The 18,444-nt window shown below is 43.6% G+C and overlaps 1 protein-coding gene and 1 long non-coding RNA gene across 7 annotated transcripts in view; one reads left to right on the top strand and one right to left on the bottom strand.

Moving 5' to 3' along the window:
* Window positions 1–18,444, top strand: part of LOC1279618 (protein gustavus) — a 109,628-nt gene that overhangs the window by 76,628 nt on the left and 14,556 nt on the right. The window contains exon 1 of one of the 4 annotated variants that reach the window (XM_061652995.1): window positions 8,594–11,786. The exons of the other annotated variants lie outside the window; for them this stretch is intronic. Within the exon in view, the coding sequence (XP_061508979.1) occupies window positions 11,767–11,786 (20 nt within the window). The 5' untranslated portion in view covers window positions 8,594–11,766. Of the gene's footprint in view, window positions 1–8,593; window positions 11,787–18,444 lie in introns of those variants that run through there. 4 annotated transcript variants of the gene reach the window in all.
* On the bottom strand, window positions 4,469–7,778 carry LOC133392662 (uncharacterized). Of its 3 annotated transcripts, XR_009765733.1 has the most exons (4): window positions 6,289–7,778; window positions 6,101–6,208; window positions 5,583–5,822; window positions 4,469–5,515 (listed from the first exon to the last, which is right to left on the bottom strand). It is a non-coding gene; the product is annotated as an uncharacterized LOC133392662 (long non-coding RNA). The 3 variants fall into 3 exon arrangements; XR_009765732.1 differs by having other exon boundaries at window positions 6,101–7,778; XR_009765734.1 differs by lacking the exon at window positions 6,101–6,208.

The following is an 18,444-nucleotide window of genomic DNA, read 5'->3' as shown; positions in this document are numbered from 1 at the left end:
ATTTCGGATGCCTTTATCAACTTATTTCTTTTTAAAATTTACTATTTTTTCACCATTGTTCTCTAGTAGTGATCATCAGAGTGTCGAAGACCACAATTTTGTGCAAGGCTTTGGTTTTCTTTCAGACATTGTATATCCTCCGAAATTTGCTCTACCATGAACTATGTGTGTCTACTGAGCACATCGTGCGGAATATGCGCTCTTTAGCTGTTTGTAAAATGCTCCACAATAAGTTCATGTTGATGATGGTAGCGGAATGGGTTGTATACTGTAGGCGTGTCCCTTCAAATACGTTTACCAACATCAGTCGGGTGTGTGTTGAGACACTATGGTGTCAGCGATGACGCTCTTGTCAACGGTGGACCCGTCGAATCATCCGCTTCCTTGTTGTCTGCGGTTCGTTGTTTGCAATGACTAATTAACCGTCATTATAGCAGCTTTGCCCGTTGAAGCATGGTACGCTGATGCAGACCCGCATCTTCTGCAGACGAAGCCAAAGTAGGAGCAAAGAAAGTCGCTTTAATTTTACAACAAATTTGCGTGAACGAACCCGCTCAGTCTTACCTCAGCAAGCGTACAGAGCAACAGCATCTCAGTACAAAGCTAGTGCGGAAGATGCTTACGTTCAGAGTTCATCGCAGTTCGTTGTCCGTGGGCTTGTTTTATTATTGCTCCCGACTTGATGTGAGTATAGTCGGGTTGTTCCAGAAGTACAAAAAAGTTGTTGGAATCTCCTCCATCAACAGTAGGATGGCGTTACGTCGCTTCATTGCGTTTGTATGTGTACCCGCTGACTCGTGACCATGAGTTCAAAAATGTGCTTTATGTCCGGCCAGCAACAGACGGCACAGCCATCGAGCGATCAAACACTCACAGCCCCACACGTCCGTTACATAGATCGATTATGTCCTTGGACTTCCGCCAACGAAAAAAAAAAAAAATGTCACATCTACCCAGAAAAGGTTTGCTTGCCCGTTTGAATGGGAATCTTTTCGTTTTTGTCTTTACTGAAATGATTTCTCGGCCTCGATGTCTGTCCATGCTATAGATTGGAGCGCGAGACGAACCTTCGGCGTTGGACTTCCTTCCAACAGTCGGGTCGGCGTGTTTGAGCTTCAAGCCTATTTTTTGTCTGCCTCAAATGACGCGTTGGCTGGCTTCTTCGCGACCACATGTGCGAACACGTTGCGTAGTCCGTCTGAAATTAGCACGATGGATATTCCTTGAAAAACCTTTGAACACAAAAACCGTTCAACGCAACATTAAACGTTTTTGCGACACTCACACAATCCCACGGCAAATAGCGCCACCAAATCTTGCCACACAGCGAGCGAGACAGTTTTTGTACATTGTTGGCATGATTTACGCGCTAACATTTTTTTTTCATTTTTTATGTGTACAAATCATTCTCCTGACCTAGAATGCGCTGGCTTTATTTTATACAGCCTGTACGTTCTTATAAGGTAGAAAAACAAATGCCTTTAGTATGTTGCGCATGAGGCTTTTTTATTGTTGCTTAAGTTTGTTCTTAATATCTAATGTTAAATGGTACACGTCACAGCGATTATTCAATTCTTTAAATTTCAGTGCTGAAGACATTATTTTTGGCTGTTCTGTCATAAATTTAAAACAATCAGTAGTTACCAGATTATTAAATCATATAAAAAGGTTAGATTCTCAGTGAAGATGTATTTTATGGTATTGTAATCTCGTTGAAAGTATTTCTTATTCGATTGCTCCGATTCGAGAAAGCCACACAATGTTACGCTTGTGTGAAAATCTTATTGTCGAAGATAATTTCTTGTGGTTTATACCTGTTGGCACAGCTTGCGGTGCAGAAAGGCACCGAAAACTTTAACGGAGTATCAACAAGGTCAACTATCAACAATGCCAACCTATTTATAATATTCCAAACTCTATTTGAGGGCAGTTGTATGATTCTTAGTGAGAATTTTGCTTGCAATGCTTTCTGTTCAACATGGTTAGTGCTGTACTGGTGTGCGTGTAACAGATGCAGAAAACGAATCAGATGGAAACCTTATGTACAGGGTTGGAAGTTATACACCATTGCAAACAGCATCCTTACAATGTTCAATGCGAAGAGTGTTGGTAATCGATTGCTCGGGATCTAGATCCCATGCAGACGCACACCACCATACTACTGCACACAGCATACCATTTGTTCTCTGAGACCGTATGTGTAGCACATAGACACATAGGGTCGACTTTACCCTTGGCAAGGATGCATTTTATTGGATTATGCTCAGGATACTTGTGAAGCTGTTGGGTGTTGTGTTGTTGGTTCGACATTGCTTACCCATAGACTAAAACAGGAGTAGAATGTTGTGTTGGCGTTGTATGTGTGAGCATGTGTACTGTGTACATCTCTGTATGTGTGTTAGAGTTACGCCGTGTTGCCACGTTGGTTTGCCATTTCCTGCATCGAGTATGAAGAAACGGCAAAGCAAACATGGACATTGGCAGAACATAATCACATTCGTTCTCGTTTTCCTTTGCACAAATATCGCATCGTCGGTTTCTACCACGGCACTGGCAAACGCAACAATAAGCGACCAGCAAAAGATGCATTCGAGAAGCAATGTTCTTTTAAGTTGCATGTGCAACGGTGGATTCCAGCCCGTCGTTGGCGAACGGAATCACTCGCACTCTCGGGACGAGCGGAACAGTGCATCTAGAGCTCGATCAATTAAAGGCGAGCGAGACCCTCGCTCGATGATTCTCGCAATATTCTCATCCATTTGTAGTGCACTCACGAACAGTCCTTGTTTTGTTTGTTGCTCCATTCAAACATGGGACGCTCATGTGCCCGATTGCGAGCTGCATTGGCATCAATGCATCGCTGGCTTGCTTTCTCGCTCTCGCTATGTTTCGAACTCGCTCTCTCTCTCTCTCTCTCTCTCTCTCTCTCTCTCTCTCTCTCTCCCTTCCTGGTTCTTTCTCTCTTTCCCTCTGTCTGCTACGCACTATAACTTACTCTCTCCGATAGCGTACCCAAGAGACCACCGATGCATTGGCTGTAATTTTCATCACTTCCTTTTGTGGGCCCGCTTCGTTCGACCGGGCGTTCGTGCTTGTGTGCAGGGCCAGGGAAAAGAGATCCTTTCTATTTCCAGACGCAACGTTGCCGATGTTTTGCTGCAGCATGCGGCCCTTTCTTGCGGCACTTGCTTGCTGCGACAAATTAAGCATTGAGGAACATCGGGACAATCAACAACATAGTATAGTGTAATATTGCACTCACACAACCAAGCAAAAACGTGTTAACAGGCGATCTTTTCTTCTAAACACGCCCGCCGCTGCTCGTCCTTGTTCTACTGATCGGAGCATGGGTATGATTTATATTTTATTTACGTTAGGTTGCTACGCTTTCTTCTTTTTTCTCTTTTCATAGTTTCAATACTTCACTTGTACCAGTCTATTCCTGGTTTTGAATCACTGCTATTTTCCAGAAGCTAATATACAAACAATGTTTTATAAAGTGTTTATTATTGTGTATATATTTTGTGGGAATACGGTGCATTCTATGAACAAAATGTTTTGGTTTTTACTTCTATACCTTAGGCCTGCTCATATTGCTCATTTTGTACATTTATTTTACATAATTTTCGTTTCTGATTTCAAACAATGTCAATATTGTTAGCGCAGAAGAAAACGAAGCTTAAAAGGGTCTTCCTTTTTTGTGTTGCTACTTTAGTCCGTTTTTTTTTACTTCTCTCGAATCCTCATTGTGCCCAGGATTTCGTTTCGGGTTTCAATCCTGTCTGAAGTTTGGTATGGATGGTATGGTTTGGCTGGTAGCTTTATCGACATCCGGAGCCTATCGTCAAGACTCTGCCGCCAGCAGTCCCTACTAGCAGCGGGAATGGAAGGTTTCTTCTCTAATGAGCTGGTACGAGAAATCGTTTCACCAACACTCCAAAAACTTGTCCCACATCGGTAGCACAAACGATATAGGATCCTGGCTGCAAAGAAACAAGTTTTTCCAGAGCCTCATTCAGCTGTAGAACAGCTGTTCTGCTGAAGCACAATGTTCCTGGTCCCTTTTTTATCGTGTGTCGTTTCTCACGGGAATCTTCCTTCTCTTTCCTTGTACTCACAAGGACCTCTCGAACGCTCAGCAAGAAACAGGCATCATGCGACGAAACATTTAGCATAAGTAAAAGTGACAAAGCCGTTCAACATCGTCAAACAAAGTTACACTCTTTCGAGCTACTGTACTTCGTCGTTGCCTCCCCTATGTTTATACGAATGTTTATACATGAACTACCAAAATGTATTATAATACATCTTGTACTTCGGTTAAATGCACGATTAATCAACTAGCACGGATTAAGTTCAAATCTCAAATCGACTGATGTCCCATGCGCATGACTATAATGCAGCAAATAAATCAAAAATATTCCGCTATCAAAGCAAATTGCTGTATAAGATAAACCTAGGTTGAATGTGGTTGTTACATCAAGTAAGAATTTATTGTTGACGAACAGAAATTAGTTTTGTTTTCCTGAATAATAATCTATTCTCAAACGTCACGTATTCACTTGTTTTTTCATTATAGTGCTGCTTATTTGACTTGGTATTAACTTGGTATAACGGTGCTGATCTGGTAGGAATGACTTATTATTATCACATTTCTAATTCATAGGCTCTTTGAATGTTAGGATGATTTAGAAGAGATTTGTCACGATCTTGTAGGAGAGTAACACTAAGCATACTAAAAGATTTTTATCAAAACTAATAAAATAACTCAAAGTATCTATAAAAAAAACACAAAAAAACATTGCCATTAATATTAACTATAAGTAAAAATAATATCTTCCTTTCAAAAATAAAACATCTTTTTTAAATGGATAAGTTCCAGCTATTTTTTGTTCATTCAGAACATTGGTGGTGCAAAATTACCTAAAAGTAAAATTTTAGTTTTTTTTCATCTCGAAGCAACCGCAAATCTCGAAGCAAAGCTCAATAAAACACCTTTCGCTAACTTATGAAAATTAGCTTCTCATACAAAACACTAATGATCATAATCGAGCAAGAAAGAACACAACCGATACGATACGCTCAAGACGAAGCCAAAACACTCCACACGTTCGCTACACGTATGCGGAATCTGCCCATGTTTTGTGCAGTGCGTTTGATGATGGCCCAGCAATAATTCCAAACGAAAGGAAATTATACGATATTCGTGTTTTCTTTCGCCGTTGCGCATCTCTGTCTATCCTCTTGCAACGATTCTCGGTCACAAACGTGTGCAGGTTTTTGTTTTTCATTCTTCTCGAATCTTGCTCAAATCAGTCGTGTCTGGGTTCTTAATTTGGTTCTTTAGCTGCCTGCATCAATTTGGAGGTTCTTCTTTTTCCCGACAACCGTTTTGCCTTCCACACTTTCGTACGCTTCCTTTATTCCTTTTCCAAACGATTTTAATCGAGTATTAGACAGGAAAGCAGATGATGCATGCGAGAAGAGAAAGGTAAGCAGAGGTGAAGTAGCACGGCTCAACGAAAAAATAAAAAAATGAACGTAAAACAGGAATGGAAATAGAATGGAAAGTAAAAACTCACCTTTTGCTTGTTCCTGCTATACCATAATATCCACAGCCGGCATCATCAACAGCAGCATCCATTCTTGCTTCAGGAAAGTTTTATGGAGTTCGTTTTCAGAACCATTCTCTTTCACTGACACAGCACGAAAGCATATACGCAGCAGTGTGCTGGAATGGCGAGTGAAATGCCCCTCGAATGTAGCTCGTGTGCGACTAGTGACAGGCTGACCAGCACCATGTGACTTAAGCGAATGCTGAGCTGAAAAAAAATAAAAAAGTGTATAAGTTCTTTCCCCTTTCATCTTTGTCTGAGGTATCTAGTGAGACTGGATTTTTCGATCGACTTTCTAAAGCCAGCGGTATCAAGTTCTGGACGCCGTTTCAAAGTGTGCTCTCGATGAAATTAAAGAGGATGGATATGTTATGAGTGTAGTTTGAGCTTGAATATTACTTTAGTTCTATTGAAAGTAATGTTTTATTTGTTGTTTAACTATCACCAAACACAACTGCAGAACAGATATTGTAAAACAAACTTACTAATAGCATCTTTAACTCCTTATAGGCACTTTTCTTTACTTGACTCTTCAGCCTGCTTCAATCGTAAGCTTAACTCTGTTGGAACATTAGTTACATCGGTTAGAACGGCTATGGTGTTAGAACGAATGTGATTTGATTCAAATGATTAGTTTCCTCGCCCACCACACCTTAATTCCATTCGTTCTTACCGTGCCCCAGCTTATGACTTCGCTCAACTCCCCACGTCCGACGTTCTCTATTTGATGAACGCCAAAACTCCCGATGCGAGAATGAAGGGAAGTGGTGATTTTCATCGCATCGGAACAGAATATTCCTAGGCACGGACTTGTGCACGCTATTTATCTCGTTTCATTTGCCCAGTCGCTCTCGTACCATCCGATGCTTTTGTTGTTGATGGTTGCGCCTTAGCCTAGCCGCATAGCGTAAGGTAACACAGAAAAAAAAATCATCATTAAGCGAGCAAAAATCTCATCGCGCATGAAGCAAGCGTCGTTCACCCAGCAACACGCTCCCTTCACATAGTGCTGTGTACAGGACGACATGTATAAGAACCAAATCGAATCTCACGCAGAGACCGATGAGCCAGCAGCTCTTAGAACGCTCAACCGCAACTCAAATCGTTCTTGGGATGGTGGAGATTTTTTTCCGGTCGCATGGCCATTTAGGTGCTGCTCAAACATGACAGACATCTTGCCCTGCTTGCCCCCGATGCTAACTTTCCATCCTGGTAAAGCTAGTGCAAGCATGCCCATCACGAAAACATGGTGGAATGGAAAGCCGAAACGCAAAGTGTGGCCGCTGGTTGAGCTATCTCTTGTCACAGAATCCGCAAAAAGCTAGCGAACTTTGCATGCTTTGAAAGCAACTACAGCACGGTCAGTGCTCTAGGCTCACCCTTTTAGCCTGCCATGACTCACATTTAACCGTTGCGGTTCCTAGCTGATGGGGCCGTGTTCTTGCAACTCGTCAAACTATGCCTATGGCAACTCGGACAAGCTTGTTATAGCGCCCTATAAACTATATTGTCGTTCTCGTCGCTCATACCTTAGGTCTATGGCTTAAAATGTGTTTTTTTGCTTTCTCCCGTCGTTAATCTTCTCGTATCGCGTTTCTAAGAGCTAGTTGGATGGATATATCATTGACATGAGCAAAACATACCATGAAATAAAATGACCACAACAAGAGCTTCGATTGGAAACCTCAAAATCCATCACCACGGTGATTACTCGTACAGAGAGGATGGCATTGTAGTGCCAATAAAAGACCGCCAGTTTGCAAACAAAAGGATGGTGATGGTTACGCCTGGGTGTACGAAGTACCAACTACGAAAACAGAACACTCTACGAAGGTGTTTAGATAAGTTTAACCATGTATTGGATTTAATTTTACTATATATTGCGCAAAATATTGCACCATTGAATCTAATTCTTGATTACAGTACTAACGATATGCAATATACTTGGTAGCTTATACTGGAGATATTTAATCTAACGACCTATTTTAACAAACCGTACCATTGCAAAGTTGTTGGTAGAATGTAATAAAAAGTAGTATGCTTTCAAATAAATGGATAAAGTAATATTTTAATATATTTATTCACTTTATTGCAAAGCACGTACCCGTAGAGGTACAGGCAGGATCTTACCAAGCCTTTATTTCCTTGAGAGTTTTTGCTTACAGGACAAGTTTGCTACCTGTTGGTTTCAGGAGTAAGACCCTCATTCTTGTGGCTGAAACTTTTCGGAAGATTCTTGCTCCATGCTTCCTTTATTTTTTGACCCTATTTCATTTGACCATAAAAGGAACATAGCCATACGAATGTGTTACCTTGGTACAGGTAGAAAGAAGTATGTGTAGTAATAGTAGCATAGAGTACGGGTATAAAAAGCATTGGTCAGGATTAGGTTTGTTTCGTACAGTCCTTAGATTTACTGCTAAGATTTGCTTCAAGTTTGTGATGCAATTGGGAGTTCAAATGGTACAAATTTGAACGACCATGCTCAATGATTCATTTCTCCCTGAGCTGGTTGATGAGTCATAACATTCGCGCCGTACATTTTGGTGCCATTTCGATAGCGTCATGTTAACGAAAAAATGAAAGGATTGCAGACATACATACAATTCCGTACCTATAGAACACAACCTTCATTTGATCGTGCAGCAGTTCTTGCCGGGCGGAGAAATGTCCACACATTCCAAGAGAGTTCAAGTTCACAAGAATCACCCGCACGACTTCTCTAGAGCGTTGAGGGACCATATCGTTAAAGACGATCAAGCAACGCAGAGAAGCTCAGATCATTTACTTCAGACAAAGAGCGCTTGCGATGGCGATTCGTTGAAATAGTGGCTCGAACCGAAACGAAGCGAATTGAATCTCTGGAGGGAAAGGTAGTTTAATATGTTGGCCTCGCGCAGTGGAAACCTCTGGGATTGCAGTCGATGCCTTGTTAAATAAAATCCCATCTCGAGGATCCAGCGAAGCAACGGCGGGCATAAACCTGTTTTTCTTATCCTTCACACTTGCCCACCCCGTTCAGTGCGTGCCGGTCGATGGCGCAGGATCCTGCGGTGTACGAGATGGAACCACAACATCGTGTCGGAAGAGAAATAACCCAAAAGAACACATTCACCTCTGGCGAAGAGCTAGAATCTTTGTTGGTTTTATTTAGCAGAAACATGGAAGGAAGAAGAAGTGTTATTTTTTTGTTGATGTTGTCCTTTTCCTACCTTAGGCAGGAAGCACAAACGATACAAGAACACGTCCGTAGTGTGGTGCAGAAGAAGTGTATGAGCTTCAGTATCTACAAAGGTATAGCCTCACTCAGAGAATCTGAAAAAAAAGAGAAAGCAAAACCTCACAGCAAGAACCAGAATTTTCATGGCATCGCGATTAAAAAAATACTTCTTTGAATTCGAGCTGGGAAGGTCTCGTAGTTCTATAGAATTGGTTGCATCCTCAAAATACAGGTATTTTCATAATGAATCAAAGACCTACCCTAAGAACTGGCAACTAACGGCCAACGGGTAGGAGTCAGTTGTCGTTGATGCAGGCCTATCTGGACCGAGCATGGTTAAGGACGAAGAGTTGAGGTGCATCTGCTGGTATGCTTGCTGGCCTTATGCCTTATTGTACCTTCGGCTTTTCAAGGTTGAGTGTGTGAGTGAATCTTATCGAATGTGTGCCATTAGATCACAAAATAGACTGTAGATTCCATTTCTACCTGCTGTTTATGGTTTAGGTACCAATGTAGCCAAGAAAACATGAGGACATACCAAAATCATCCATGTGTAGGTCTAACAATGGCTTGAGAAGATCCAAGAACATTTTCGACGTATAAGAAATTTTAAACTTAGATGATATGTGGAATATTTAAAACTCATTCCAAAATGTCACATACATTTCTGTTCTTATTTTTTTTGTTATAATAATCTCAATAAAGTTTTCCTACATGGAATTATTTGTGTCATAAAATCATTTGTAGTACATTAAAAAAGTTAAATACAGTTCGTTCTGTAATTAAGGTATTACCCGAACTGAAGAAAATAAACGAATAATAATTACACTAAAACACACAATCAATAAGTGTAATAGGAAGTCATTGTAATAGACAAACGTTTAAAATGTACAGGCGATCGCGAACAACATTTACGTATGATTGAGATTTAAGTAAATGAGGCGTAAAATGTTGAACCTTTTAACCTCGATTACTTTCCATTTTTATACAGTTTTAAAGTATCATTGGAAAAATTTCTTTCGTTTTCATGATGTATACCCATCAAGGATGGAATGCTCAACCTACAATATTCAACTCAGAATGGTTAATATTTAAGTTAACCACGTGCACGTCTTGGTTTCAAATCTCGATTCTACTAAGAAGTCGTTTCTTTTGGATAGGAAACCCAATACAGCGGAGGCTTAGCTAGACTAGAGTATGAGCAACAATCACACGATGCAGTGATAATTATGAAGTCTTTGTTCTTGAAGGGTTCAGGACAGAAATTGAGATTTTATGTTATAGTTTGGAAAAGTTAGTGCTAAAATCGAATAGTAACATTTCTTCTCACTCACACCTTGTGCCATCTCTTTTCACTGTCTGACATTAAAGTTCTCTCTCATGGTAGGAGCATGTTGGAGAAGTACATTACGTATCCTGTACAATACCTGTACGTAGCTTTGTTGTCGAACTCACTCGCTAGTGCAGTTTGCCGACGGAAATGAGAGTAAAAATGTAACCTTCTCTCGCGTTGATTTTTCTCCCCATCGACAATCTCTTTTCGTTGCGATGGGTGTCGTTGGAGTGAGCGAGCAAAACGTGAACCGAGAGACAGAGAGCCTTGACTTGTTCTCACCATTTTACCACGAATCGCATGCTCACTCTCACGGCCCATCTGTTCATTTCGTTCCAAGACTCTTCTCAGCCGTTCCGTTCATTCACTTGAATTTAGTACGCGAAGCAAGCTGCCGGTCGCCGATCGAAGTTCCCTGGGCCGTTTCGCACGAAAAATCCCCATTGGTTCCTTCGTTTCGCGTTATCCGTTTCCATTCGTTAGGCATTTTGTTTTTCGCGAAACAATAAGCAAAGCAGAACGTGTGTTGTACCCATTTGTTAGTGTGCTAGTTTTTCTCGTACTTCCCGTGTCCTGCTGCTGTCAACGTTAAGCGAAACAGCGCTTCGCATCGATCTCAACCCGATCTCCCGAGCAGGAAAAGGCTTCAGTTTTAAACGTAACCGAATAAAAAAAATAATATCGGACTGCCGAGCGCACGTGTACGCGTTATCGGTCGTTGTTCGTACGTGCATTTAAAGTGTTATTTGGTGCATGTGTGTATCGTCGTGCATGCCTGGGAAAATATGTGTCTTTGCAAAGTTACGGTGAAACGGAAGGGCTTCGAAAAGCCAGATAAAGCGACATCAAGCCATTAGTGGAGAAATATAATAAATATTAAAAAATGGTACCCATTACTAACAATTGCTCGCCATCTTTTTCAACCACAAGGAAGAAGAGTTCTAACGCGTGAAAATACAAAAAGGCTACGTAGTGAAGGAGCTAAGCATACTAGAACAAAGTCGACGAACCAACAAAATTAGATGCGCTCGTGGCGTATGTGTGTGTATGTGTATGTAGAGTGATCGTCTTTCCATTGGTGCTAATTAAGTAGGCTCCGTTGTTGCTATCGGTGTGTTTTTGCGGTTTTGTTTCACATCGTTGAAAGCAAAACGCTTTGTTGTCACGTGTTGTGTGCAAAACCGAATACTTAGAAGGAAAATATAGTACAAAAATCCTTATTTCGTTCAATCGCATAGAGTACGACTAGGGTCGCATTTTATCAAAAACACAAGCGTTCAAAAGGCGAAGCAAACAGTGTGATAAATCTCCAGTGTAAACGTTATTCTACGTCATACGATACGAAAACGAATCGGATGCAGCGCAAAAGTAAACCGTCACTTCCATTCTATCTAAGGTAGTGGAAACAGTGAGCAAAGTATTTGGCAGAAGCAAGCTCCAGCACCAACAAGGCCGTCAGCAGTATTGTAACAAAGCTTGGATATCTTAGTCCACCATCTTCCGGGATAAAGATTGTCATCGTTATTCCTGGATAGCTACATCAAGCGAAAGTGTGGAAAAGAAGCGAGAGCAAGACAACAGACCCAAAAGACAGCTAAATGGAAGTAGCACGAAAAAGGTAATTGTTTGCATCCTATTGGTTGTATGACAATAATGGTATGAATTGAAAAACTGACTGGAGTCCTAATGGTTAAATGGTTAAATCAGAATCGTAGCGTCACAGTGCCGTTGATTAGAGACTAGCGACGAATAGATAAACAAAATGAAAGGTGTCGAGCAAAAGGAAGCAAAAGGAAAATGGCTCAACTTGAGCTGTGGCCCTGTTTGAAACTTCGAATGGCACACATACCCATCACGAAACTAGTAGTTGTTGGCCGAATTGTCTGATATGATTGTCACAGATAGGACGAAGCCCATTTCGGGGCAACGATCGGATTGTGATGATCGATCGTTCAGGCATTCTGAGCGTAGTTTTGTTTAATTTCCCTGATTACGGCCTAGCCTTGTTTGCTATGCTGGTGATAAAGAGAAATAATGTCAAACAAACCAGAACAAACCAAATTCACCTTGGCGGCTAGGGCGTTCATTGTGAACAAGGGTACAGACTTGCGCTTTCGTTGCGTTCTAGCTTCTGCTATCATTCCCATTGATAAGCACCAGAACCATTATCAGCGCCGTTCTGGGAAGTTGGACGTCACAGGTATGTGCTGGCTTGGCTGGGCAAAACATGTCTGAACGCTGTGCTGGTGTGAGAATCGATAAGATGGTGCAATGGCGGAAGAATGCGGTTGTTGGTCCGGGGTGGTGTTTATCATTTGCTTTTCCCACACTAGTCACGCGTTTGCTGGGAAAATTACAGAATAGCAAGTAAGCTGGAAACGCCACAACAAGCGAATCGATTGATCGCAAAACTGTAGTGAGGTGTATTCATAATTGCCGATGAGACTTTAATGCGTTACACATTTGTTAAATTAGCTTTGTTAGCTCTGCATTGATGGAAATGTATAGTACAGTAACCAATCCTTTCCGACGAAAAAGCTTTTCAGGATTTCAGTTTCTGGTGAACTTTGTGTTTGGTTATGCTAAGGATGCGATTGCACAATCGTCTGTCCCTCGAATTAGAACACGTACGTAGTACTGAATATTAGGAAGAGGTTGTTGTATGGTTGTTGAAACCGTTTTAAACGCTTCCATCCATTTGCGCTATGCTCACTATCAGGGGTACCGATAAGCCCACTGACACGACTCAGCGAAACCCCTCAAGTGTAAATATGACAGCTGGTAATGGTGTCGTACAAATCGCCCTTTGCTGCCGGCTTCTCTTCGGTCGACCGAGTCGTGCAGGCCTCGGTTAATGTTGCCGCTACTCCATTCGATGACAACACAGGGAAGTCAGCACCAACAATGCAACGAAACTGATGCATGCGCTGCTACAAACAGGGATCAAACGGGAAAACATACAGAAGGGTACACGCCACGCAATGAGCAAATGGATCAGGGTAACGATAAAATGCTGCCATACGTAGTTTAGTGGCGCGGCGATGATGGCTGCTGTAGTTGAACGTCCCTTCGCAACTCGTTGAGTCGAAAAGGATATTTTTTATGCGTCATCCTCAAAAAACGAGTTTCCAGATTTGCCTCACATGGCATGCATGGTATGTGATGTTTTCAAACTAAACTGCATGCACTCGCGACAGAGCGCGTGTGTTTACCCTCTGTCCCGATCGTAAATCGGACAATGGCCTTTGCACGTACCGCGTATGTCTGTCCCTTGAAGTGAAAGGCAAGTCAAGCTATCCGGACTGCAGACCGAACGAGCGAAAGGATTAGCTAATTAGAGGGTCGTAAAACCGTACGAATGCATATACACTCATGCAAAGCGTTTGCATTATGAGTAATGCTGAACTTATCGTGTGTTGGCAAACATGTGCCAAGTACTGCTACCCGGTTGCCTGTATACCGTCACCGTTTGGCTCCGTCTGGAAGCGAGACAGTTGCAAACTGCCGGAAAGTGTCATAGTTCCTTCTTGGAAGCAGCATCAGCAGCTATATCGCAGCGCCGCCGTAAACCATGCTTTCCAAGGGTGTGGGGTTTCCCGGCACACTCATCGTACACGAATAGCGAACAGACTGATAATTTCGGGTGCGCGATCAATTCTATTTTCATTTCCGGAAACTGTTTTAAAATATCACATTCGCCATCATTTAATTTCCGAGGAAAATTCTCTTAAGTCTGTCTGGTTCGTCATCGGACTAGCTGTTTGGCTCGACCCGGGGAAAAGTCAAGCACGACACGCCATGAGTCACACGCCAGCGCAGTCATGAAATGTTTTTTTTTGCAATGTGCGCCCTCCATGAGTAGTGCACCAAAGTGTGCAACCATTTGCAAACATAATATATATCTACGGCCATTACGATAGGTTGACGCTGCTAAAGTAAGTGAATTGGGTCCAAGTACCGCGACAACTGACGCGTATCCCGAATTCATCGATGCAAGGCTTGGGGTTGGGCGAAACCAACGTCTTTCAGCTGCTCGGCGGACAGAGCCACGTGCTTTTCGCGCTTTCTTGAGTTCGGATGTGTTGCGGATATATGAGTGTTGCAGTGCGAGATGCAGTTCGCCGGGAGAGGAAGGAGGGCAGGGCTACGTTTACTACGCGAGTTTATGATTTTTCGCGCACGATCGATGGACAAAGAAATTTATTTTGAAACTGTGAAACCCAGCAGACTACGTGGTGGAGACGATAGCAGCCAGTAGCGGTAGCCGACAGCCAACTGCAGTCATGCGCAGGAACTGACCACCCAACCAAATGAAATCAAATCCAACAAATCCACCCAGCCATAGTACTCGGTGTAGCAAAGCAGATTTCCTTATATATCCTATCTCGCTCCGGTGCTAGCAGTGCTTACTTGCCATGTCTCCACCGTGAAATGGCGCGGATTTCGCTCAAATCATTCAAGTGTGTGAAGCTTTTCGGTACGCGAATTTCAATTGCCAGCGCCTAGTACTGGCTGGCTGGCGAGTGTTGAAAGGGAAATATTGCACCCCGTTTCGGTCGTCCGGATTTGTTTGGCGGTAGTGGAGCATCTTTTTCAACAGCAGTACATTTTTACGCATCCCACCCTTTTCGATCGACGTTGCTCCGCAGCAGCAGAGGCCTTATCGTTGGTTTCAGCCGGGCATAAACGCAAATGCGTGAGTCGAAAGCAAAACGCATGTGAAGAAAAACAAAACAGCTTTCCAATAAAAAGTCGCATCTCTCCAATGCAACGGATGAATGGATGGGTGAACGCTAGGTCTAGGGGTACATCGAGATATCGCAATAAGATCGAGGTGATTGACTCTTACAGAGATTGGCAGACGGGTGGGTGGGTAAGTGCATCATATTGTGGCGAGAATTAGGGAAGATCTACCCCAATCAAGTGCGCCGAATGAGCAATAACACTAAGACAACAACGACAACTGCTATGTTCAGGCGCCCGCATGCGTCAGGCATACCTCTCCCATGGGTTCACCGTGCGTTATACATAGCACTCTGCACTGAGCCGAGCAAGTTCCGGCTTTAACCGGAGTGTATGAGCTCATCTCCCACGGGGCAATGAACGAATATAGCACCAGAACTGAACCCCCGCATGTAGTTATGATGGCGGTGGCATTAACGAACGAGAACGAGAAGAGTTTACACCATGTGGGAGGGCGTCGTTCTGTGTAGCTCTTCAATTTAATCCATCCGGGTGTGGAGTATTCTCTCGTGCTGTGCGTTAATTTCTTACATTGACGTCTGCAAGCTACGGATCGCGGTGGTAGTGCAGGGAGAAGCTCATGTAAATATGCTGCCACGTGGTTTAGCGAGTATTCCGATTCCCACGTGAGCGATATTACGCTTCAAACCGCCTCTCCGAGAACACACAGAAACCGGCTGTGGTAAAGAACCTGTCACAACCTTGTCCGTGCATTGCCAGCACCCTTGGATCGTAAAAGACCAAATGCACTACACTGTGTGGCGGTGGCATGTGTAGAGAAGATCGCTGTGTTGGTGGTAAAGATACTACTTTGCTTCTAAATTTGGAAATCATCTTTTTCCTGTGTGCGCACAGTGCACACGCATGGGAGGCACCTATTATCCGCTATCCTCGCTCGGTCGACATTTACGATGATTCTGCGTTACGTGGGTCTTCCAGGAGACGGACGCCCTTTGCGCTGGAGATTCTGAGCCACGTGTAACACATTATAACTGCTTGTGGTCTGGCCAAGGTCGCTGCAGGCAAAAATTTACTGAATGAGAGAGTGACGTAGCGGTGGTGAGCACGTGACGTAATATCTGCTCGAATCCGTTCAATACAATGCTGAATAAAGTGTGAAGATAATTATTCGCCGCAAGACGGATCATTCTAAGAGATTGTAAATGGTCGATTTTGTTTGCCATCTTTTTGTTTAACCCTGACGTTGTCTTCTCGAGATATTCCACTCGTTTGTCAAACAAGCTTGATTATATCTCGCGCTTCGTCATATCGCATACCCTCGGTCAGTTCATCGCAAAGGCCGCCTCTCTCGTGCTGCTGAATGGAGCTTGGAAATGGATTCATCTTGCTAAGCGATTCAAGGTGATCAAGTACGAATGCGGCAACGACCACCGCAGACGACGGACTATTCTTCTTAGTTGGTCATTGTCTGTCTGTGACGTTTTTGTCGCGTTGGTTTCGTGTGTGGTTTCCATCCAACACAAAAAAAAAACTCTTTTGTCGAAAACATCAGGGTCACCTTAAGCTGCTCCTCGAGGCTATTGTGGTGTTTCAGCTGCTGAGGGGATGCCGATAATTATCCATCGCATCACTTCCGTGCGAGTGGTTTTGGGGGTTTGAATCAAACTATTCGATATATATCCATTTAAGTGGTGTTTATACTGTTCATCTTGCAACTGTCCGATAGATTGATTGAAATTGTAACGCTTCAAACAGCCAATTCAATAAATAAAGCTCCTACCTTCGCACCACGACCTAAAAGTGCGCTTCCCCGGCCGGTTCAGGGTAAAGGTTTGCTGCCAGTCTCATGCCATTTCACCCCAAACTGGATGCAACTAGCAGAAACCGCATGTACACGGTTCGTGCGGCTGGGAAGGAAGTGATATAGGTTTCACAATTGAACAAAAGTTTCCAATGAATAATTTGAGATAATGTGTGATTATCGTATTTTCAGACGTCGAAACGCAACCAGCAGATCCATCCTCCCTCCCTTCGTTTGCTTGCCACCGTTCGCTTTGGACGTATGATGGAGTCGGTGTGCGTTGGTGTGTGGTGTTCCGGACTTATGATGCTACCGCGTGTTTGTTGATGCGCGCACTACCCTGCGGGTTTGCGGGTTCGGTAGCTCCGGCGTGGTAAATGGTATCGAAAATAATATGCGTTACACATGTTGCCTCTTTTGATGCCATTTTTGATGGTTTTTGCACTCGCACCCAACCCAACGCACTAGCGCCTCTCTCCCGCTTGCTTCTGCGCAAGGGCTGCGGCGGTGTGTGGTATCAGTTGGTTCGGGTGGGTTGGTTCGATCCCCTCGGCTGGGTTCAATCCGGGTGGGTTTGTGGTAGTTTGTCGAAATCGACCTCCGTCTACATTGGGAATGATACGGAAGACGGTCACGATCACGATCACGATCGCTAGAACGGAACCGATTCGTGCCAGTGAGAAAAGGTGAGTCCCCGGTAAAAGTTGTGCGAACTTGGTTCCAAAGCGGACAGATGCAGCCGTCTTCTCCAGCCCAAGGTTCGCCAGTTCTTTTGCCGCGACCGTCGCAGGCGCATTGTTGTGAAGGGGGGAGGTGTGGGGAGAAGTTTTGTTGTTTCGGTCTTTTGACTATAGAGTTTTGTGTTTTTTGTGCTTGTTGAAATCCAGCGAGGGAAACGTTCTAAATGGTGTTCCAGCTCGTGAACTCCGAGGAGAACGGTCCTGCGCACTGGTGAGTTTGAATTTTGGATGTTAGTATACCGTGTCCGTGTTGGGGGGCTTTTTGTTTTGTTGTAGTTGTTGCTTTGTTGCCACTAGTGATGATGCTGCTGCCCTTCAGCTGCTGTGCACGTTGCCTTCCGATGCGAGCGAGAGAGCGCGTCAGTGTTCCGTACCGTTTCAGTTCACTAGCATGGAGCGAAATCTGAATCGCACTGAACGCAAAACACACAAACACACATATTTACACACATGTTGAAAAGATGATACAGGCTGGTAAGCTGCAGCCTCAGGAGGGAGTTTGGGCCATTCACGTACACATTGCACACTGAGAGACCCGAATAGTAGCGAGACAGCTCAATTCCGTCAGTGTAGGGCCTAGGCCGAGTATACCAGGAACAGTAGCAGCGCATGGTTTAGCTACCAGAGCTGTGTAGAGTCGGAAAGGAGGAAGATCAAGTCATCTACGATCTTCTCCCCGAAGTTGGCCATGGCTGGCATGGAAAATAGTCAAGGTTCGGTGTTCAGTTCACGTTTCACTGCATTGAAAACAATATACATAAAACCGTAAGAGTGGCTCGGAGTATGGTGCCCCTGTTGCTGCCGGTGGTGGTAGTGTGTGCATGCTTCGGATCGATTGATCTCTCGAATGGATTTGTATGCTACGACAACCGGCTCTTGTTTTTCACCGCTCTGCCGGAACCGGAGACAGACCATAGCGCTATAATGTGGCCGTGTACAGACGCGCCAGCCTCTCAGTCGTGTCGAAATGCGCAGCGACCAAAGCAACGAACAGCAGCAGCAACGCGTGTGATGCTCGTATGTCCGTCCTG

This window comes from Anopheles gambiae, chromosome 3 (assembly GCF_943734735.2).
Source record: "Anopheles gambiae chromosome 3, idAnoGambNW_F1_1, whole genome shotgun sequence".
Taxonomy (NCBI): Eukaryota; Metazoa; Arthropoda; class Insecta; order Diptera; family Culicidae; genus Anopheles; species Anopheles gambiae.
This window is presented reverse-complemented; position numbering and strand designations above follow the sequence as displayed.